Source organism: Dermacentor albipictus, chromosome 1, assembly GCF_038994185.2.
Source record: "Dermacentor albipictus isolate Rhodes 1998 colony chromosome 1, USDA_Dalb.pri_finalv2, whole genome shotgun sequence".
In the NCBI taxonomy this organism is placed as follows: Eukaryota; Metazoa; Arthropoda; class Arachnida; order Ixodida; family Ixodidae; genus Dermacentor; species Dermacentor albipictus.
In genome coordinates this window covers 46,739,106-46,761,952 of record NC_091821.1, presented here as the reverse complement: position 1 = coordinate 46,761,952, position 22,847 = coordinate 46,739,106, and the positions used below count along the sequence as shown (strand labels likewise).

The 22,847-nt window shown below is 47.1% G+C and overlaps 1 protein-coding gene across 1 annotated transcript in view; it reads right to left on the bottom strand.

Moving 5' to 3' along the window:
• The window catches only part of LOC135905894 (nose resistant to fluoxetine protein 6-like), a 78,312-nt gene that overhangs the window by 46,065 nt on the left and 9,400 nt on the right, over window positions 1-22,847 (bottom strand). Inside the window, exon 2 of the mRNA XM_065436997.1 lies at window positions 17,776-17,968. Within this exon, the coding sequence (XP_065293069.1) occupies window positions 17,776-17,968 (193 nt within the window). The remainder of the gene's footprint in view (window positions 1-17,775; window positions 17,969-22,847) is intronic.

Genomic DNA, 22,847 nt, shown 5'->3' with positions numbered 1-22,847 from the left:
CGCTCGTGGCGGCTCGCGGAACAGGAAGGAGCCGGCCGCGGCACGCGGTGTCAGTGGAACACAGCCAGCAGCTTGCAGCCGGCGCCCGCAGGCGCGTCGGGGCGGCGCGACCTCGAATATGGGCGACGACGAGAAGGAGCTTCCACGCGCCGCCCTGTTACCAACTTCCGCACCACTCCGGAACTCGCGAGCAGTGGGACTCGTACCGCGGTTGTCCAGGGCACGCACGTCCACCTGAGACAAAGGACCGCTGGCGGCATTAAGGACAACCATCTGGAGACGAAAAAAAAACGAAAGAAAAACAAAATCCACGACCATGCGCGATCGCCGCCGCGGATGCTTTATTGCGAGCACCTCGTTTCGTTGGCCCCGGCCACTGCCTCCCGATCAGCACGCTCCAACAATCAAATGTTACATCGAGGCGATGAGATTTCGTCACCTGCGGGAGAGCGGCGCTGAACGCGTTCTCTTAGCGTGACGAGTCGAAACGGGAAGTCAGCATTCGACGATATACGCATCGTGGAAACAGTGGAGGTCTGGTAGAATAGTGTACACCGATGCTGCGATAAGGCGACGCTCCGTTGAAAGTTAAAACAGGCGCGCGAAAAGCAACGAGGGGCCCGAATACTATGAGGAAACATGCTATGAATAGTTGCCCCTTTCCATACCGTTTCTTCTTTTTTTCTTTTTTTTTATGCACACTGCAATATTCTGAGCATAACGACAAAATTAAAGAGCATATAGAGGAATTGGCGAAACTACATTTGCGTGTCAATCTAGGTGAGGCGGACGAAAATGAGAAGATGCAGCTGCTTCCAAACAAGAGCCTTTATTCTCGCAGCAAAATTCAAAATCGTGACCCCTCACGCACCCCCACCCAGAAAAATATCGAAATAAAATTGGTTCTCAAGTAAGCCTCTTTTCTGGAGTAAAGTGTTCACTGAGCTCTCAATGATGAAACAGAAGAGTACGACAAGCGCTTGTCTTAGTGGTCCTATCTGAACTCATCACTGTGATACGAGATTTTGAAAAAAAGGTTATGCACACGTTACCTTTTTATTTTTATTTTTTCAGTAGGCAATTCACTGTATGGAGAACATTGTTACGCTAGTCCACAGCATTAGTAAGCTGTTTGCTCACGCAAACAGGAAAGATTGATTGATTGATTGATTGATTGATTGATTGATTGATTTCTACCAAGGCCGTGGCTATATGAATGGATTGCGACACATATTTTCCACTTCAAGCGAAAGGAGATGACACTGCCAGTCCTTAAATGTTCTCCGTATCCCTGCTATACTGGTAGGGTTCAGAGCGTTAGCCTGCAAGTGCGAGGCATGATCATAGTGCGCGTTGTTATACGCAACTTCAAGATACTGAGAGCTTTAACCACTGTGCGTGGTGTTTTCAAGCTGAATCTTCGCAGTGAAAAGCCGAAAACCTTCATCTGCTCAGAGTCTGTCGACGACCGAACACCAAACACGCTGACTAAATTTGAAATAAAAAAAGAAGCTAATAGTGTTATTCTTGCTTAAATTCCTAAAATAACGGTCATGTAATAACGGTCAGGTAAAGCGCAGAATTAGACCACAAGAAGGTAGGAAAAGACGCACAAAAGATAAGAATAGAGAAGGTAAAATTTGTTACATAACCATGCAGGCTGGTCGCAAGCTGGTAAAATGGCTGGAAATTCAAACGCAGCTGAATGACAAAGTGATTAGCGTGTGCGCCTTGACCGAAACGCATCTACCAGATTTGGAGCAGCCGCCTGTTATCGATAGTTTTGTATGGGAAGGATGCAGCAGAATGACTGGATCAAGGAAAGGCGGAGGCACAGGCATGCTAATTAGGCGAGATCTGAAGTGGCAGAGGGTAAAAGAGACATGTAAGGAGCTTTTATGGATTAGCGGCACATTACAAGGCAAAAGGACGTGGCTGGGAGTCGCTTACCTATGGGCAGGTAGTGATAGCAGAGATAAAAAGTAGTTGAATGATTGCATTGGAAGCGATATCAATGAGTTCAAGAAAGCGGGCCAGGTGGTATTAGTGGAAGATGTGACTGCACACATGCATGATTTAGACGGTTCTCTAGTGCTGGATCTGTGGAATGAACAGAACCTTATAGCGGTTAGCAAGGAGTATAAGTTTCATGGACAGGTAACGTGGCAATGCGGAAACAGGCAGTCAGGCATAGACTACGCCTTAGTCTCAGAAATGGTCTATGAACAACTAGACCAAATAATAATAGATGAACACGGAAAAAATAGCCTGGGTAGCGACCATACACATTAAGGATTAAAGTTTGAGAGATACTAGCGCAAAATACGAACCAATAGCACCAGAATTTCTAAAAATGAATGAGAGCAAATAATAGAGATCGTAAAAAACATAGAGAAGAAAATGGAGGCCTTTCCTACAGCAGTCTGAGAATATAAGGAACTGGTAGACGTTATGCAGCAGGAAAGAAGGCAGACATGGCAAAAAATGGTGAGATTGGAAAGAGGAAACCACGTAAGTGGTGGAACAAGGAAACAACGCAAGCTATACAACAGCGTAAGCAAGCGTCTAGGGATCATCGAGAAACCAAAAAGTTGGACTTACAGGAGGAAAAACTGCTCTTTATATGGAACAACTACCGAGAAAATAAAATAGTGGCGAGTGAGTTCGTTCAGGAGAAAATAAATGCGCAAGTGAACGTTGGGTGTATAAAACTCGCAAAAGAGACAAAGGCACCCCAAAAAGTTACTGGAGCCATATCAGAACACTCGGAGCAACAACTAATGATTCGCAAACGGCTGTAAGGGATGAAGACGGTAACATCTTCGAAGGGAGACGGTACGCTGCGGTACATCACAGACGTTGTTGGAGATACCTTCGGTACGAAATAAAGCCTAATGCAGGCTCAAACAGATCCGGCAACAACAGAGAAGCCTGAGAGATCAAAATTTAGCGTAGAAAGCTTTTGTTAGAAGAAAGCAAAAGAAAATGCCCCTAATAACACGACAGCAGGACCCGATGAAATTCCAGTACAGCTCATCAACAATCTCGGTCCAAAAAACAAGGCGCTGCTTACTAATGCCATAGAGCAAGTGATTAGAACGAAGAAAATTCCGGTTGTGTGGCGTGAAAACAAGATGAACCTCGTCTGCAAAGCCAAAGGTGATAAGGATAAGGCGAACTCGTACAGGCCAGTTACATTAACGTCGATGATATATACAATGGTAATACAAGCCATAAAATTGGAAATCTCGAAGTGGGTGCAGAAAAATGATGTACTGGGGGAACTGCAAGATGAGTTCGGACCAGACAGACGCTTAGGGGATAATAAGTGTGTACTATTTCACTGCATAGAGATTTCAGTAGCTTAGAATATACCTTTATCGATAGCCTTTCTAGAGAGAGAGAGAGAGAGGTAGAAGACAGAAAACAGGGGAAAGGCGGGGAGGTTAACCAGATGGGAAGATCCGGTTTGCTACTCTACGTAGGGGAGAGAAGGGAGGGGGAGGTAAAGTGATAGCAAAGTAGAGGTGAAGAAAAAAAGGAGCACAGACATACAATCACAGTCGGTCACTGTTACCGCATACCTTCACCGCACAGCACAGTAGCCTACGACGACGTAGACAGGTAATTGTTATGGGATATTCCTAAGCACGAAGGAGAACAAATTTGTTGGGTTCCAAAAGTGTGGGTACTTTGCAATTGTATACGTTATTTACGTTAAATAAACTTTCAAACTTTCAAGGCGTTGAGACGATTTAGTGGCGCATGCTGAGGGAGGTATATAGAGACCACCGAGTAAAATTTGTATGAGAAGGTCAAAAAGGTATCGAAGTGGTGGGAATTCACGAAGGACTGAAGCAAGGACGTCCTATCTCTCCATTGTTGTTCACGCTTTATGTTAAGGGCACAGAAAGACGACTGGACAACAGCGAATTAGGATTTGATTTATCCTACATGCGTAATGGACAAATGGTGCAACAGAAGCTCCCTGGACTGATGTATGCGGACGACATAGTGCTACGAGCGGACGATGCAAAAGATTTACAGACACTTGAGAACATGTGTGGCAACGCAGCGACAAATCCAGGCCTCAAGTTTAGCACAGAGAAATCGTGAATTATGATCTGTAACGAACAACGTGTAATTACGTGGTGTCAATTCAACAACGTCATGCCCAAAGTCAAGCAATATAAATACCTCGACGCATGCATAAACGGCGGAAATACTTACTCAAGCACCCACTAAGAAAATCTCAAAATAAAGGGGAAGCGTAATGCTGCAGTAATAAAACAGAGCCCTGTGGGGCCACAATGAGTATGAGGCAGTGCGTAGAATCTGGAAGGGAGTTATGGAGCCAGCGTTAACATTCGCAAATTACATTCTATGCTTAAAATCGGATATCTCGTCAGGGTTAGTTAACCAAAGATTGGTAAGCCGGTTGGCTTTGGGAGCCCACGGTAAAACTACAAATGAGGTAGCGCAGGGTGACATGGGTTTTGAAGTCAGAAAAGCACACAGCAAAATTAGTTTTGAAGAAAGAATGAGACCATGGATGAAAATAAATGGGCCGCTAAAGTACACAAGTATCTGTACTTGAAGAGCGTGGACAGAGAATGGAGGAAGAGGTCAAGAAAGTTGGCAACCGAGTACAGGGTAACTGAAACTGTAAATAGACAACCATGAGTCATCAAAAAGAATGTGAGGGAAACAGCCAGTAAATTGGATGGAAATAATGAAAACAAGAAGGGCCACGGAGATTTACACGAATGAGAAGAAAGAAGTTAGAAGGAGAAATATGTACGATAGCACAAATGGCAGTGCCATCCTATTTGAGCATCGAGCCGCTTGCCTAAAGACATGTAGCGCCAGCGACATCGACGCGGTCGCCCTATGAAAGAAGACGAGGTCAGGCGATGGCACGAGTGGCGCGGGAGTTTAATTGACATACAGTATCAAATATTGAGAAGTAGAGGAGGCATGTACGCTGCAGCGAAAATCCGGGGACCAATCCGCACATCCTAAAGGAATGCGAAGGAATTCACCCAGTGAGAATCGTATGCAACGTACGACTTCCCGAAACGCTTGGGTTTAAAGTGGACAGAGGCGTCAACCGGTCAGCAGTCGAGATAAACAAGAGACGTTTAGTGTATTGCCGGAAAAAACGCAGGGAAGATATTAATACTACCAGATCTCTTACAGTCACAGCTATCGGTACAAGGTATATCTTGAAGGGGGGAAAAAGATTAAGGAGATGTATACAGAAATGCTTGATAAGAAACATGTATAACATACCCGATTAAATCAAGCAGGCTAGGTGACTATTTGTAACCGCTCCGTTTCAAAGGGGATGCCACGAAATCATCATCGTCATCAACGAAAAATAGCGTTCGGATTCGGCGCATTTACTGTGACGAGACGCTAATCGTTACCGGCAGCCTATCTTTTGGGGCTCCTATTCTACAACAGCCTATTACCACGCTGTTGCTGTCACAACCCCGGTGTCTATCATGCTATTGTCGAGCGACATGCTGGAAAATATGAAGCAACATCTCTGTGAATGGCCGAACACGCAGAACACAGAACAAAAAGCATTTATGCAATTCTGCTCTGTGCTCTTTTTTTATTTTATTTTTTTCACACGGCTGCGCACGCGATAGCAGCCGCACGAAATATGATATATAGCGCCTCCTGTATAACCACCGCTGATTGCGAACGGTGTACCTTTACGTACTCCTTACGCGCCAAATGTATTCACTTCAACCCCACCCAAACCATCCCAGAGTCATTATAGCATAGGCTTGAGATTCGCGTGTTACGCGTGACATTTTGTCGAGGCACATCATTTAGGATGTATTCGCCGAGTTACCGCAAAGCGCCATTAAAGCAGGAGGCCCGCCCGCGTGCAGCAACAGTACGCGCTTCACCTTGTCTGTCTTCTTGACCGCTCTCAGCAGTCTTTTGTTATGCCTGAAGCAGTGCGTCTCAGCCACGATGTTTCACCAACTAGCTCCCGTCGCAGCATTACTAGCATCAATACCACAGTATTCAGATTATATGTGCTTAAGCGTCGTTTTACACAACAGTCTTTACGCGGTCTCTATCTATAAGCATTGCTGGAGCACGAAGTGAAAGCAAAAAAAAAATAAGAAGAAAAGAAGGATTCGCAACGGCGCGTCTCCCACGGCCATTCACTGTATTTGTCCTTTGTAGTAAATCATTGGGACGGGCTGCCGTAGCCTTCTTCTCGAATCTCCGAACAAATAGCTGGACTATTCGCGGCGCGTGCACATGTTTGCCGACCTCGAGAGAAAAGTCAGAACCGGAAGATACACATCGTCTGGGGGATCAGTGCACCGGTGTGGGAATGTGTCGCTCAGTCTCTTAATGGAAAGGACTCAGGCAAGTGCGAAATTCAAGGACTCGCCCCCAAAATGTCCGTCACGGAACAACAATGGCCATCGCGCTCGCGGCTTCAGATGGCTGAGGACAGTCCGACGCTGCACTAAGCGATGCAATGGCGTCCATTCGGCAAACACGCCGGCCAACCAGGCGTAACGTCTTGTGTGTGGCCCACAGAGTGGCTAGAGTGGTACCACTTCGGAACTCGGCGTGCATCGGGGGCAAGGACGAGACGGCAAGCATATGCTGTCCCACGGTGAGAAGACGAGCTTTTCCTGTCCACCCGAGTGGCACGATGCTTCCCATCACAGCACGCTTACGGTTAAAGTTGCCACACTGCAGACTGTAACGGGTGCATGTATGTCGGTATACTGTAACTCGGTATATCTCGGGCACATACGGCAAAATGGACTTTAAACATTGACAAGGTAATCAGTGAGCTGTCATCGCCCCATAAAAGTACGGGAAAGCCACACCTTGGATGCGTGTGTAGCTATGCAGGGTGTCCCACGTAACTTGAGCCAAACTTTGCAAATATGCAAATGCCACGTAGCTGTACCGCACCAAGGTATTGTTGTTTGCCGTCGCTTGCAGATACTCAGATTATTTCTTGCATTCTGCCTAATAAGATAATTAGTCTTAATTAATTGTCAAATTCTTAATTATTATAATTTGATGAAAAGTTTCAACGAGAAAATTGTAGACTAACATGAGAAGCTCCCGACACAGCTTTCTGTTGCTTCATACGTGCTACACTAAAGTGTATTTCCGAGCGGGAAAGAAGCCCGCGAATACACGCGAAATTGATGCCTGACTGGCGGCTCGAGGCACTTTGCATGTATTCGCGGGCTACTTTCACGCTCAGAAAAACACTTTTATGATTATAATATAATATAATTTATAATTATATTAATTAAGAAGTTGACAATTGATTAGACTAATTATCTTATTAGGCAGAATGATAAAGATAATTTGAGTATCTCCAAGCGACGGCAAACAACATTACCTTGGTTCGGCTCAGCTACGTGGCATTTGCATATTTTTAAGGTTTGGCTCAAGTTACGTGGGACACCCTGTATACTGTAAAAACATATGTGCTAAATAATAATATCAAAATATTATCGGTACTGTGTCCCACCCTATTGGTGTTACTTAAAATTGCTGTCTTTCTTTATTCTACCATTTATTTGCTCCTCGTTACATCAACTGTCGTGTCTCTAAGAAGTCTTTCTCCATTTGTACGCGTAGCGCATACAAGCCATATGCCAGCAAGCTCTCGTCGATAATCTAGCACATAAATGCATATTGCAACAAACGAAACTTACCTAAAATTATGTCATTTGACCGCCAGTTGACCGTCTGTTGAAGAACATTTTGCACTAAGACCACAGTTGTTGTCTCTCTCCGACAAACGTGTCTTGAGCGCTTTCTTCAGCCGCTTACGAGCTATCGTATTTATAGTGTAGTTCTGAAGTGGCAAATTTAATTACAGGCAAGACTCCTCGAGCAAGCTTTTCAGTCGTGCCACTATTTCTGCTCCAGGTGCTTTTTTGTACCTGCATTATTATCGCGTACAGTATCCGGTGTTCTTATGCTATCAACTGCCCAAAAGAAGCTGTGTGTTTACCGCTGGTTTGTCCTCGTTCAAATTCAGAAGCAAGAACGATGTTGTGCGCCGACTGTTCTGATCGTGCATTGGTCCCGCGGCACCGATCACTGACCCGTGGCACCAGTCTCTGACCCACTGCACGGGGCATAAATGTGCGGCGTTTGTTGGACGGTTTTCGTCCGTAAACCCCAGTGATGAGGTGAGAAGCTCCTAGCAAATAGAGCGTCATGGGAAGGTAATACGGTCGCTGCAAGCAGCCCAAGCCAAGTCAAGGTGGGCCAGCTAATTGCCAAGCCAGCAACGAGTCAACGCACGTCGATTGAGAGGGGTGAGGGCTCTCCCCTCGATGACTTGTGTGCATTTGTCTTATCGTTCCCATATCTGAGACGACTAAGAAAAGAGCGAACTGGACGCGGAGCTAGGCCCTTATGGAATACCAAATGGCCCAAGCTGCCACGCCTGTCTCTGAGACGGGGTCATTTTATGTCCTCGTTGTGTTTCCCTGTTCGTGCATATTGAAGTGCGTGTGTTTTGGGCTAAGCTCTCCTCGGAGGGAAATGGCTGCAAACTTCCTGATTGGTCAAAGATGCACCTTTCATTTAACATTGGATTGGAGGAAGCTGACCGGAGCGATACACTGTCACGAAGGCAGTTCGTGACCTGAGAATGGCACGGCGAACACAGAAGAAAATCCAGCGCCATTTATACAAATTGCAGGAACAACGCTGGAAGTCCTTTTATGAATCACTGGACCCTCGCAAACCACTCCCATACATCTGGAGGGCTGTTAGTGGCCTGCGCTTGTCTCCGCAACAGCGACACCCTTTCGTGGCCTACACCACTACATTACTGCCAGGTGCAAGTCTCCTTTCTTTTCTTCCATTAAACCCCTCCCCCCATGTAGGGTATCAAACCGGACGTGCGTCTGGTTGACCTTCCTACCTTTCCTTCCTTCTTTTCTTCCTCCTCCTCTTCCTCCTACTGGCCCGAGCGGGAAGACGGAAGGGACATAAGACGAGATGGTTGCTTTGTTGAGGATCGGCAGCTTGAAATCGAACTTCACTTCTCATGATCGTGATTCCAATATTCTTGTACATATTGTAAATATAAATGTCGTGTTTAAAACTTCCTCGACGTCAGGTCAAGACCTATGATCGCGACTCCATCTTGGTGCGTGAACGTCCCACGTCTTCGGACCCCTGGTCACTACACCATATTGCAATCGGATAAACAAACTGCTGCGGAAATGTGCACGTGTTTCGTCGCATGGCGGCAACTGAATGTCCGGAAAAACTTAGCAACTAAGCAGTGTTATGGAACAATGCGGGAGCGAAACGAAACTTGAGCGAAAACAAATTAGGGGTTATGCGCATAATCTTCTTTTAAAGAAGATTAGCAAGAAATGCTGCATAAACTGCGAATTATCTGCTAATGTGTAAGTATTCTTTAGCTCGGCTGTTATTTCGCTTTTGCTTACTTATGTTGCCAGCTTATTCATGTCTGCCCATCACTTTTTACGGAGTCAAAGAATGCTTACGCATTACTAGACGATTCTCAGGATCTCTCCAGAACTTTTTTTATCGAGCGTCCCCGTATAACGTCCTTTCTAATCCGCTTCTGAACACCTCCTTCCTTTTCTTGCGGTTGGTTATTTCTTAGTTCCTGTCGCTGTCCTCGTTGTTCCTTCTGGCGACTACCACATTCCTGTTGTCGTTCAGCGCTGGTACGCCGCGTCTTCGTTTCACAGGGCTTACCTTTCTTTGGTGCCATTGCAAGAACTCGTCCCGGCACATCCGACCCCTTCAAAGAGATCGTATAAACTGAGCCTAAACGCTACCACAACGCGTTTTCATGCCAAACCACACCTACCGATAGGTTATTCCGATCATTTTATACTTCTTTATTGCATCAAATGACTATGTCGAGGCGGCGACGAAGTGGCTACTTTTTCTTTTTATTAATTCCAAAGCTACCAATCATGTACAGTTACACTATTATAACGATTAAATATGTTAACTTGACCGATCACGCACTTATTTCCCAATTACACGGCCTTACGAGACAGACACGGTTTATCCGGGGTATTCGCCAAAGAATGCTTACGCATTAAAATTTTGCATTTCGTTTTCTTTTTTTTTTCTTTCTTTCCGTATGGTAGCTGTCGACTCCGGAATAACTGTGTGAAGCCTCCATTACTCGAGCGCGCCACAAATAAACAAATATACAACGTCTTAAAGGGGCCAGTGCAAAACGCGCAAAAATCACAGCGTGGCTTCTAGTTTCAAGCAGGCGTCCTTGTAACAACACGAAGACTGGAGTTCATGACCATGCGATATCACAATCCGCTGGCCTGTGCGTTAGTCAGCCCGGTACAGTGCTTGCAGGCGACAGCAGGATCGTCATCGTAATGAGTCCTTAAGTGAGCATAAAAAGATCAGGAACCAACAAGGTCGTGATATAAACGGAACTACAAATCTTTATTACGAAAATAAGTTTGGAAGTATTCCTAATGATCTGGACCATGTGGGAAAACCTGTTGCCGCGAAATGAGCAAATCACTCTTCCTGAATTTGTAATTGGTGACGTACATCATATCCATGGATCCTAAGTATATGCATGGATGAATAAGTATTTCTCCCCCTTCTGTTCTGTCTCTCTTTTTTGTCTCCCTGCTCCTTCCAACTGTGCAAGGTAGCCAACCGTAACTTCCTCTGTTCAACCTCCCTGCCCTTATTTGCACCCTTTCTCTCTCTCTCTCTTCGAATCTGGAGCACCAAAAGTCTTCTACACCAGAAATTCTAATTACAGGTCATTCCTCACGCACAACACTATGAAGTCACTTTTCCTCGCGCCGACCACACTCAATGAAGTCACAACCCTATTACTAAAATTAAAGAGTGCGCCCGCATGTCGCGATGATGGGATAATAGAGTAACCGATAAGAGCAGTGGTTCAATATACCAGCAAGTCTTTGTTGCACTTATGTAATCTTATTTTGTCATCTAGTGTATTCAGTCATAAACTAAAGATCGCGAGAGTATGCGCAATGTTTAAATGAGATGATAGTAATGACATCAGATATTACAGATCAATCTGGGTTCTCCCAACTTTTTCATATGTTATAGAGCCAGTTATCAATACGCACATTCTGTATGCCTGCACCAAAAATGACGTATTTACATAGAAACAGTATGATATCCATAAACAATGATTCCACTGAAATTACGCTTCTGATCAGTAAAAAAAGTCATAACTTCCGAGGATAAATTATGTACTGTAGGAGTACTTCTCGATTTCAAAAAGGTGTTTCACTCTATTACGCCTGACATCCTAGTGTAAAAATTAAACGAGCATGGTATTAGGGGAGCTGCTCTCGAACTATCACGTAGCTATTTATCAAACCACTATCAGGGCACAGACACTCACCATGACAAGTCAGTTTTGGGAGAAAGTAAATATGGAGTTCCTCAAGGTTGCATTCTTGCCCCACCTCTTTTTCTTTTTATTATACATAAATGACATTATAAACATTCCAGTTCGTCTAGACATAATCCTGTATATCGACGATACAAATCTATTTTTTTTAGGATAAAGCTTTAATATATTTCAGCTGCAGGCTATTAAACGGCTAGATAATCTAAGTAGTTTTGTGTAAATACACTCAAACTAAAAAATAAAAAACTAAGTAGATAACTTTTCGGCCCCGAAACAAGTTTACTGAGAAAAAGACGCGTCTGAAATTCCGCGGTGAAGTCATAGAAATTATCTACATTGCAGAAGTTTCTCGGCGTTCTAGTAAAAGAAAACATAAACTAGTCCCCATCATGTTGACGTCAGAAGCCATATTTCACATTCAATCTGCATCATTCGTAGACTAAGGCAACCTTCGCCTCTATGACTAGAAATACATTTTTATACTGCATACTAGTCCATCTAAGTTTACACTAGTGCTTTCTTATGTATGACACAACAAAAACGAATGCCAACACGCTGTGTACATGATGAAAACTAATAATGCGAGTGATTGAAAACGCGCTTTATCGAAGTCAATCGCACTATTCTCCAAAGCGAACAACGTATTAACGATCCAACAAACAATAAATAGAAAAATACCAATTGCTATTTACCGTAAAGCAATTGTGCTTACCATTTATCAATTCAGGAATGAATATTTTTTTCTACTGCTGCTGGTCTGTACTGCGCCCACGTCCACCTTTTTTACATTCTTTTTTTTTTATTGTACTGAAATTGCAGTCCAGATTCTAAATTTGTGCGGATTGTTGCGACCCGTGTAGCGTTTAGGCCAGGAATCTACCCGGGACATGGATGAGTACATCCGGTGGTAGGAACGAAGGAAAAAGGGTTTATTTTACAGTAGTCACACTGGCTCCAGCTACGGAAGCCCACTCCATGTAGGAGCATATTAAAGGACTGAGTTCACATCAGGACACGTCAGCCCAGACTGCGCCAATGGTCTCCGCTTTTAAAGCCGTCGTCTTCCCTAGGAGACTAGACTTGGGAATCTGGTGACTGTATCTCGGCCAATCACAATCGTCGAATCGGCTGCAAAATCCCTCCCATGATGTCGCAACGTTCCGCAGGACTCCGCCTCCTATTTTGCACCTTCGCCCCCGCATACTGCGCAAGCGCGTAGCAACCTGCGGATCTGGACGCTGTTCCCACGGCAGTCCTCGACGTTGGCCCATTTCATCAAATAGTTCAGCTTGTCAGGGTCAGGTTCAGGTAGAGGAGTCTCCGCGGTAATTACCGCTTCCACGGAGGACGGCAGCTGACGTCGCCTCGGAGTGAGCTCCTCTGCGCGTCACAGTCTACGTCGGGCCTCGTCGCCGTCTGGGAGCGCGCTCATGAAAGGACGGCCTCGCGGGAAACGTGCAAGGAAGGCTCATCGCCGTATTGAGACGTAACAGTATGCTTGTATTCACATGTACGCGTATATGCATGTATGTATATATACATATCAGATCTTGAAGTGAATTTGTGTATACATTTCCTATTGCTGATTTTGTGCACTGCTTTGATTAAAACTCGTGTTATATGGAATTGCCTCTGTTGACTGAGCGACGTGTGTATGAGTAAGGAATATGATGCTTTGTCTGTCATTCTTGGCTTTTTATAAACCTCCTAGACAAGAGTAATACACTTTTTTTTCTTTTGACGTTGTCTCAATAAACAATGCTACAAGCAGTCAAACGATATATGGCGCGATGCTGAACGCCACTTTCCGTGACTGAAAACGCTGCTCAACAAACAACAGACTTTTTAGCGTATACTGAAACGGCAGCCCCTTAGTCGTTTTTCAAGCATCAGCGTTTCTTGACTATTAAAGCATTTTTCTTTAGTGCCTAAGCACAGGACCTGCCGAAAGTGCATCGCTTAGAAAATGAGAAAATCCGTGACTGATCGCAATTCGTGGTTGGCTCCGCAAATGTTATACGCGTCTAGGAAATGTACCCCCCCCCCCCCAGCCTCAGAAAAATTTAATCACATCGCGCGAGAGTCGCACGCACCGCGTGTCAGCGGCCTTGTAGCGGCAAATGGCGGCTGGATAGGCGACAGTATGCGCGGGCGTGCAAGGCGATTTCTAGTTCAAGTGCTATCTGTTGTCCTGTTCGCTTTACAAGTGCCCCTTGCCGCTACAACGCCGCTCATACGCCGTGCGGTCGACGCTCCCATGATATAAAATTTGGAAGAGGCTGCATGCCGTGTTACTTGACCTTCTGCATCAAAGGACAAGAGTTAGAACTAACTCCCGGCTCCTTCCCATGCTCATAGAACCTGTGAACGAGGAGCTAGCTTGAGGCAGCATCATTATCCGAATACTTAAAAAAAGGAAAGAAAGAAGACAACAGAGACAAGCATTGACTTCCAAGTAAGGAAGTTAGCGTTGTCGCCTTATTTCCTTCAGTCCCCGCCTAAGTTGGCATTTCGTATCCTTATGATGTACTACCAGTCAGCCCAAACCTGTACCGTATCTCCAGCTTGCTTCAGTGCTTTGCAATTTTATGATCGCAACTGCTTTTTTTTTTCGCTCTATCTGTACTCAACTAACACAGTGGACCTATTAAGTTAGGAGCACGTCCTCGGCGACTCCCTGCAGTAATCCCGCACCATATGCTTACTCCCTACGCCATGCGCTTTACCTCTGTACACAGGACTGTCGCAGATGCGGCTGAAGCAAGCCAAGGTGACCTCGGTACCTATAATAACTGAGGAGCACGCAAAGCGCACTACGCTCATGAAGACTCCCTCACTCTCTCTCTGTCCACTTGCCTGCGGGTGCGATTATTCAGAAGTTTCGGAACACGACTCTTACAGGGGCCGCATAAACGCGAAATAGCTGGCGGCACAAAGCGAGTAGAGCGGCCCGGGCGCGTTTTAAAGCAAAATGAGTGAGAGAGTAAAGCGGATCTTGCTGTATGGTTGTGGACATACTATGTACGGCGAGCGTACACACGATTGCCTTCACCACACCGCCACCGCTCGCAAGACAAGCCAGGTAGTAAGCAGCTTCTGCTCCCTTTCCCAACCGTCGTACTACTATGCACAGTCCGCGCCTTCCGCAATCTTGGGAGCACATGCGCGCGCCCGCCACGCAACATTCCGCGCGGCCCCCTGGCGGCGCGACGCCGCCGCTGATAGGGCACGTCCGCGCGAGTCGACGCGCCGTTTCTCTGAGCCACGGGGACGATGGCCAGCGCGCAAGGGGCCAGTGGTGGAGGCGTACACCAGCTCGGTCACGTAAGCCAATCCCAGAACGGCCAGCGCCATAGGATGGGACATGCCCTCTCGGAATACCCCCCCAGTGCAAACCCTTGGCGGGAGCCCCACGCTCCCGGTCAATGGCCGCGGTCGTCCGGGTTGACGTGTTCAGCTCTCTTTACGTCCTTCACCTTACGTAAGGTGCGCAGAGCGGGTGCACGCACGCGACCTTCAGTGCTGCCAAAGGACAAACGGCACGTTTTCGGGAGCACGCACCCGCTACTCGGCCGAGAGAAAGTGGTTGAGAGGAGCCCCCGTCAGAGGCTCCCACCGGGTGGATGCTGCAGGCCGTAACATTTGCGGAGTCTGATGCAGCGCATCGATGTGGAGTGCCCTCGCCTTCAGGAGCGAGTTGGGGTTGTTGCTCGGCAGGAACGCTGTTGCTTGGCAAGAAAATGAGCCAGAAGGATTTTAATTTTACTGGAAGCAGTCATGGGTTGATTACACTAGACAACAAGAGGTGACTGCGCTGACAGAAATTAATTGCTGGAAGTTCGTTTCCACAACAGTATTCGGAGCTCCATGAATTAGCGGTACCGAGCGGGTACGGCAGTGTTACCCTTCAGGGCGCATTGCTGCCGTGTGTCAGTCTTGTCTGTTTGGTGCCGTGGTGTGTGTGTGTGTGTGTGTGTGTGTGTGTGTGTGTGTGTGTGTGTGTGTGTGTGTGTGTGTGTGTGTGTGTGAGAGAGAGAGTTTTGTTTTTAAGATTACCCCCACCCCCTTTCCTTTTTGTCATTATTATTCCTGCAAGTTAACATTTTTTGGACCGTGCAAAACAAAGAAAGTCTTTAAGACTTTATGTGTTGGTGTTCTAAGGATCCTGTTGCTCTCTGACGATGGCGAAGGAAGCTAGGGATTACTATTGTATGCGTGGTTGTACGCTTTGAAAACGTCATAGCGCAGCATGCTTGCGGTGCATAAATACGTTGAAATTTTCGTATATGATGAAGTGTCAAGTGGTTTTTGTTTCATTTAAGCTTACAGTTCAAGGTGACATACATATACAAGCTCTACACGAAAGATTCGTCATCCTATATATATACGTCCACGGAAGGCATTCAAATACAAGAGGATCGACTCTCATCGCGGTAGACAATACATGGGTGCTCGATGTTGGAGCGCAAGTAGACTCATTAAGGGGTCCTGAAGCATTTTTTATGGTAGTAGAGAAATGTATTTGAAGTTAAAGTACACTATTTCAAAAATACTTTGTAGCAAAAAGTACTTCAATGAGTTCAGCAGAAGTAGAACGCCTTTGATCCCCTTCGCGGTGCTCCCATTCCTTCTTCAATGCCTTGCACTGCGAATGCTAAGGCTAAGCGGGCGGTGCCCATAACGCTACGCTTACGCTTACAGTTGAGTTCACGATGTCGCATCGCTTCGCAGTGTTACAGTGTACTAGACAGTACACAGACAGGCTGTGTTTTCTCGCACCGAGTGCCATCAGTAGCGCATTTCCTTTCACGCTTATATGTCCATCCGATTCACCTGCACTTTTTGAACTAGTTCACGAAGTGCTGCACTTCGTTATTCGTTTCACCAGTTCAGCGTGGCGGGGTCTGCACGTCGCCATTCGTTTCACTCAGTGAAGGCTTCGTGCAAGACGAGTTCACAGCCTCCCTACACTCGCCGCGCCGGTTATACACGAGCAAGGACTGGTACTGATCTGGCGGGAACTATAGTTCGCGAAATACAGGGTAGATCAAATGGACCTTATCTCAACGGCAATCAAACAATATGTGAGGGTCGAATGAAACGTCGTCTTTATGTTCGCTCGTGCGAGTACATCGGCAGGGCGCACAGCGATGGATGTCGCACTCCGAACTCGCGTTGAAAGGATTCCCAATGTAACGAGATTCTATCATGTTGGAGACACACCTTGAAGTTGTGCAACACTGGAAGCAGATGACCTGTTCCATTCAGATGTTTGCGCTCGGGCACTCAGGTCGGATTGCCACACGCCTGGAGACGCGTCACCCACAGAGATCAATCAGAGCACATAGCTGTTGTCAGTGAGCCGCAGAGAGCTCAGCGATCGGGCTCATGGCGGCACCCCGCGGCGGCCGCGGTGTCTACGCTACGCAGAAGACGCCGCTACATGCAAGTGTAGTGGCTGACTATGTTTGCGATGTACACGACAGGGTTGGAGTGCGTGCTCGCGCTCATGTGTTCCAGTCTGGCCGCGCTACGAGATGTGGACCGGCTTTGCCTTGGGCCAGCTTGACCGACGAATGGTAGCCAGATCCAAATTGCGCATTTTGAAGCGCTGTCAAGAGCTCAATACGGAACGATGTCTGCCAAGGCGTCTAGACAGGAGCGGCCACAATGAGTGCGCGCTGCCAAGAGTACGCGTGGTCTGACCTTAAGCTTCGTGGAGTTCAAGGCTAGCTGAGTGTTCAAAACTAATTGAAATGAGAGAAACCCAATGTCTACGACACCGATAGGCAGGGTGGCCAAAGTGTAATTCCTATGCGGGCGGCCGCGGTCGAGCGGGAGCATACGATAGTCGGCTTCTTCCGGAATTATGTAATTCTTATCGAAATTTGAAAGCACATTTTCGCTTACTTCAGTTTGGTAATTAAACTGCGTGACGTGAATAAATATACGCAATAATAGTAAGAAAAAGGGGAGTAATCCATTCACCCTTCTTCACCGATGTCAGCTATCAGCCAACAGCAGCTGTCTATGGGAATGTTGCATGTGACGACATATGCAAGCCGCCGGCACCTTCGAAGCGGGTGAGGAGAACGTCTCGTTTAAAAAGACAGTGTCTGAGAAAAACAGGACTTCGGCGCTCTGCTTGTGAGCTCTATGCGCCGAGCACGACTGCAAAATTTGGCTAAGACGTTCCCAGCAGCGCATGCTGTCCACAGACTTGTGTGGATAGCAGTACCAAGCCCTAAGGATGGTTCAGGACCCTTTTAACGATACTATAACATTCGTTTCCGCGATGATGAAGCGATTGGTTGGGAAGTCATGACACTCACGGCGGATGGCCCAGTCCCGCAGGCGCCTGACTCCAAGAATGACCTTTAGAAGCGCCGCCTGGCAGTCCCCGGAGAGCTCGGCTTCACTGCTGACCCTCACCAGCGCCGGGAACACGGTCTGCACCACCTTCTCGGCCGTCGTGCGCAGTGCAGCCTCCATCGAAGCCCATTCCCGGTACATTGACTCCGTGTCCTGCGCACACATGCAAAAGAAGGTACACACGTGCATCAGGGAAGTGAATCCTCCAGCTGTAGGGAATTGTGTCGGTCAAGTATTGCGTGAAATTAATCATATTTCGTCTCAATGTCCCACTGGTCAATATGCACAACAGCTGCAGAAGTGTCAGTGGCAGGTAGGCCTGCTCTTGGCGAGTCGGTCTATTGAGCTTAGCGACAAATCGTTCACTACGCAACATAACTGTGTCGAAAGCCCGTTCAACCGCCGGTCTATTGCCTCCAGATATTTTAAACGCTACACTTTCCTCCTTCTGTACGCGGCAGCGCGAAAAAACATGGGCAGCGCGAAACAACATCGCCCGAGTTTCGAACAGGCGATTTCTATATGAAATCATCAAGTACAAATTGCATGTTTTAAATGAAGGCACAGCGAACCACCGTTCGCCGCATACCTAATTAAGCGAATGCGAAATCCTACCAACAATGGTATCATCTTTCCTATAGCTGCGTAGTACATGATAACGAGAAGTAAAGGCTCCATCACATTTCCATAGTGCGCTAATGTAGAGCTCAGTCTGCTGTGTTTCTCTTGCGATGGCATCTATGCTTCTGCCCTTCAATGTGCAAGATGGTCACAGTGCGTCGCAGTCCCTGTAAAACGTGTCTGTCCACTCAGAAAACAATTATGTTGCCATATAGTGGTGTTAGTTCCTGCCTCTCTCTCTATGTCGTGTGTGCTTCTGTAGGTTCGCGCTCGATCTCTACTAAGACATATTAGCGCCAACTCGCTCAAAGGAAAGTTCAGCGAGGTTACAGAAGCTGTTGTGAAACTTCCTGGCATGTGACCGCTGGTATATATATGCGCGCACGTGGTTGCCGCACAGCTCACGTAAAAGGAATATAGGGTAAGCTGCTTAAGAACGGGCGATAACAAGTCCGCATTTTCTTTTTTTTTTTCCGATCCCAGTTATAGCGAAGTGAGCTTGAGGAAAATCAGACACAAAGGAAGGATCGCTGGTTTTGCTGTAACCGTGAGGCATGACGGCAGCGATTCGCAACGCGCAAAAACGCCGTTCGGTACAGTGAAGTTTGCGATCGCAGGTATAGAGAAGCGGGCTAGAGGGGCGGGATCCGTGAAAGGCGTGTATTGTATTCCACAATGTTTCCACGGCATTTTGGGTCGTGATGAAGTGGTGTCGGGCAAACGCAGAATGTGTCGCCGTGGATGGAACATGTTAGAATGCTTGTGAATTGCTAATATTTATGGTATGTGATCGTGAGTATAGTTATCGGCCTCGGTTTATTGTGTGATCACGGAAAAAACCACCTCGAGTTCTAGAGAATTACTAGTAATCAAATTTGCCTTACAAGAAACGGCCTTCATCTTTGCGCATACTACAAGCTTTAAGAGATTTATGAAAGCGTAACCCGAGCTTCGAAAATAGAAATCAACGCAACGAAGCGCGCAATGGAATATTCTTGCCGCACGCTTCTGCATGCATCGTCAGTCACGACTCCGTGCGCTCCGCCGTCGTAACATAAACGTCAGCTGTCCTGCTCAGCCAAAGCCGAGGGTCAACCCAATTTACCGTCCCATTACTCGGCAAAGTGCGCTTTGCGTCGCGAACGCCCATCCATACAGATACCCGGAACGGACGTCTTTCCACTTCGCTGCTTCCAGCGTCAGCCGCGAGCAAAGGGAATTGAGACAATCTGCTTGCGCTCGCAGAAGACATCGCGCGCACGCCGTACTGCCACACGGAACAAGAAAGCGGCACGCCGTCACTACACGACTTAAGCATTCTGCGACAATCATCCAGCCCCGGCCAGTGCGCCACCCGCCCGGCGGTGCCGGAGGTATGCGCCCGTTTTCTTTCCGCCCGACCGCCATCCTCCGAAATCGATTCGAACCGGACATCAGAGCGAGCGCGAACTTACGGGTTCGCGCGCGCGGCCCTTCCGTTCTGACACTTCCGGGTGGTCGTCACTTCCAGCAAGCAGGGTCGCTGTCGGAAGTGGACGGCCGGAAACGCGAAACCGAAGAGAAGGCAACAAACCCGGTCCCTGTGCATTCGTTGCCCCATTGTGCGAATCGCGCAACCAGCCCCTTTCGCTCACTTGGATATACGCCGCAGACCACGCTTAGTGCATGCGTGAGCCGCCACTGTGTCAAAGGGCCCGTGCGCGCTAAGGATGCGCACTCTCACGCCCTTTCCTTGTGTGTATGCGGTTGCAATTTCGTGCGGAGTGCAGAAGCATGTACGGGGAAGCATAAAAGCACTCGAAACGGGCTGTTATGACCGCCGCAATAAAGCCCAGGCTCGTCGGACCGGCGTCCGCGCGGTTAGAAAAGTCACGCGATGAACAATACGGAAGGAAGGAGGAAAGAAAGGAAGGCCAGCAGTCGCTGCGGCGACGTCGACTGCGGAAGCGCATTAAGTCCACAGACTCAAGTTCCGGGGCGTCCGCGCTGAGATTTCCCGCGCTGACGCATTTGGCACGGCGCTTCGCGGCCCGTCGCCGCCATCTTTGTACGCTGGACAGATGTGTTTCCGTTTCAAGCGCAGACCGAATGCGGACGGAATGAAGTCCGATGCCAACCCGATACGCGGGCGTAATGATTTTTATTTTGGGGTGAAGCGTTAGGTTCGACAGTTTTTTAAACTTAATGAATGTGCTATATTGCTTGCAACATGTTTCCACGGCGCGTTTAAGAAGGTGAACTGCCCCATGGATCATTTCTTTTTTATTTTGTATTGCGAAAGCACGCAAAATGCCTCCAAAAAGAAGTGTGCGCATAAAATTACTGCTAGATGTTCTTACAAGCATGTAATCCGTTTGAACACTTAACGGAATAGTTGCTTATACGAGCGGTGATCCCACATATCGCAGAGCTTGCGATGCAGATAGGATATTTCTTCCTACTTTTCCACCTCCAACACACCTACCATTTTTCCATAAACTCGTTAACGAGTTCTAACGGCCACGGAAGCACACCACGTAATGCTGAAATCGGATCATATAAAAGTATTTAACACGCATATAAAAAACAAATACAAAACCAAAGGAAAAATATTTCCTCTTGCCATGCCATGCCCAATCAACACACGCAGTAACCATGTACTTTGAGTAAAAGTCTGGTTCTTTTAACACTTGAGCAGACAGTTTAACTGTGAAGCCGAATTTTGACACGCAAAAAAAAAAAACGACTTTGGACACCGAAGAAGGTTTCGATCTCACTACGACGTCCTCGGTTTGTGTGCTACAATACAGTGGTACATTTTAGGTGAATTTAGATATTTCATACAATTGTAAATGTTCGGGAGGCTTGGAGTTTTGTTGACGAGACAGTTATTTCGCAACAGTTGATTTTTGCCGTCAGAAGCAATAACTACATACTCGCACGATCTGTTAGGTCCATGAGAGTGGTCTCTCGTATCGACGACAGGTAGTAAAGATAAAATGTACACTGCGCAAAAATAATCGTCGCCGACTTTTTGCAATGAGTTGAGGAAAGACACATCGACATTAACTTGTTAAAATGACCTGCGTATGTATTGAAGTCATTCAGAAGTCCTTGATATCAACTTATTGGAACACACCCTAAGAGTGTTATATGATATCCTATATATGATATGGGAACACGACAGCGTTCGAATGCGGATGCTCGCGCTCCCTTTCGCTCTCTCTCTCGCCGAGATGATGTGACTCGCATTTTTTTTTTTTTTTTTGTGCGCGTGCGTGAGCGCGCGCGGGTGTGTGTTTGTGCATGGGCGTGCGCGTGTGTGCACGTGTGTGTGTTTGCGTGTGTGCGTGTGTGTTTGCGAGCGTGTGTGTGTGCGTGTGTGCCTTTAGCCCTCGCTTTTCGCGCCGCTTTGCTAGCTGAGCGTGGCTTCTGCTTTTTATGAGCTGGCTGACTGACCACTAAAGAAGATGGGCTAATGGCACAGTTGAATAAAGGAAATCAGCCGATAGCCCTCGAATGCGCCCTTCATATCGAGAGACTCGAAGAAGGTTGATAATAATTGAATGAACCTGAATGAAAAGCACGCAATTATCAGAGCGGCAAGGCCCTGTCTGTTGCAACAACCACAACAACGCTATTGTAAGTTCCCTGCTATGTCTAAGCCACTTATATCTCGCTCAGGTGTTCGGTAAATTAGGTAAAGCATTCTCAATAGGTGCAGCGAATTGGAGGGCTATAATGTGGCATTCTCCAAAATAAGTATTACGATGCCTCTTTAAGTAACCTTTCTTTTTTCGCGCTTCTGTCTTTTCTGAAGACAGCAAGCGGCCGCGAGCTCAAAGCAAATTACATCTACAGGATTGTCGAAATGTGAGGTGTTCTCTCCTTTGTCACCAGAATAGCGGCCCGCTTAATTTAAGCTACGAGTGACGCGGCTTTTCAACAGGAGCGTGGTATACATGGAAATAATTCTCCCCTGATTTTCTTTTTACTTTTCTTGCCCGTCTCAAACAAAAGGAAACTCAACCCAGAGGTTGACGTCAGCACGAAATCCTCCTCCTCGCGCCGTACCATTATAGCCGTTGTCGACCGCCTGAAAGGTCCGCAACTCGCATAAACCTCCCGTACGGTTCTGACCATCGCGAAGGAAAAAAAATTAAGGTTGGAAACAAATTTAAAACAACCAAAGCTTGGGCAACGAATACACATGGCCTTCTAAAGTGTGAATCGTGCGAGTTGAATGGCAGTACAAGAGGTGAGAAGGGGAATGAAGGTTGGGGGCGGGGAGGGGGATTGTTGGAGGCGGTGTAGTTCACGCGTGCAATGCTTGCAGGAACGTGACGAGCGCAAATGCTCCCCCGCGTCGCCTTCTGTTGTTGGGCCGCAAATATAGCACACGGACCACCGCCGCGACTCCTACAGGACGGCT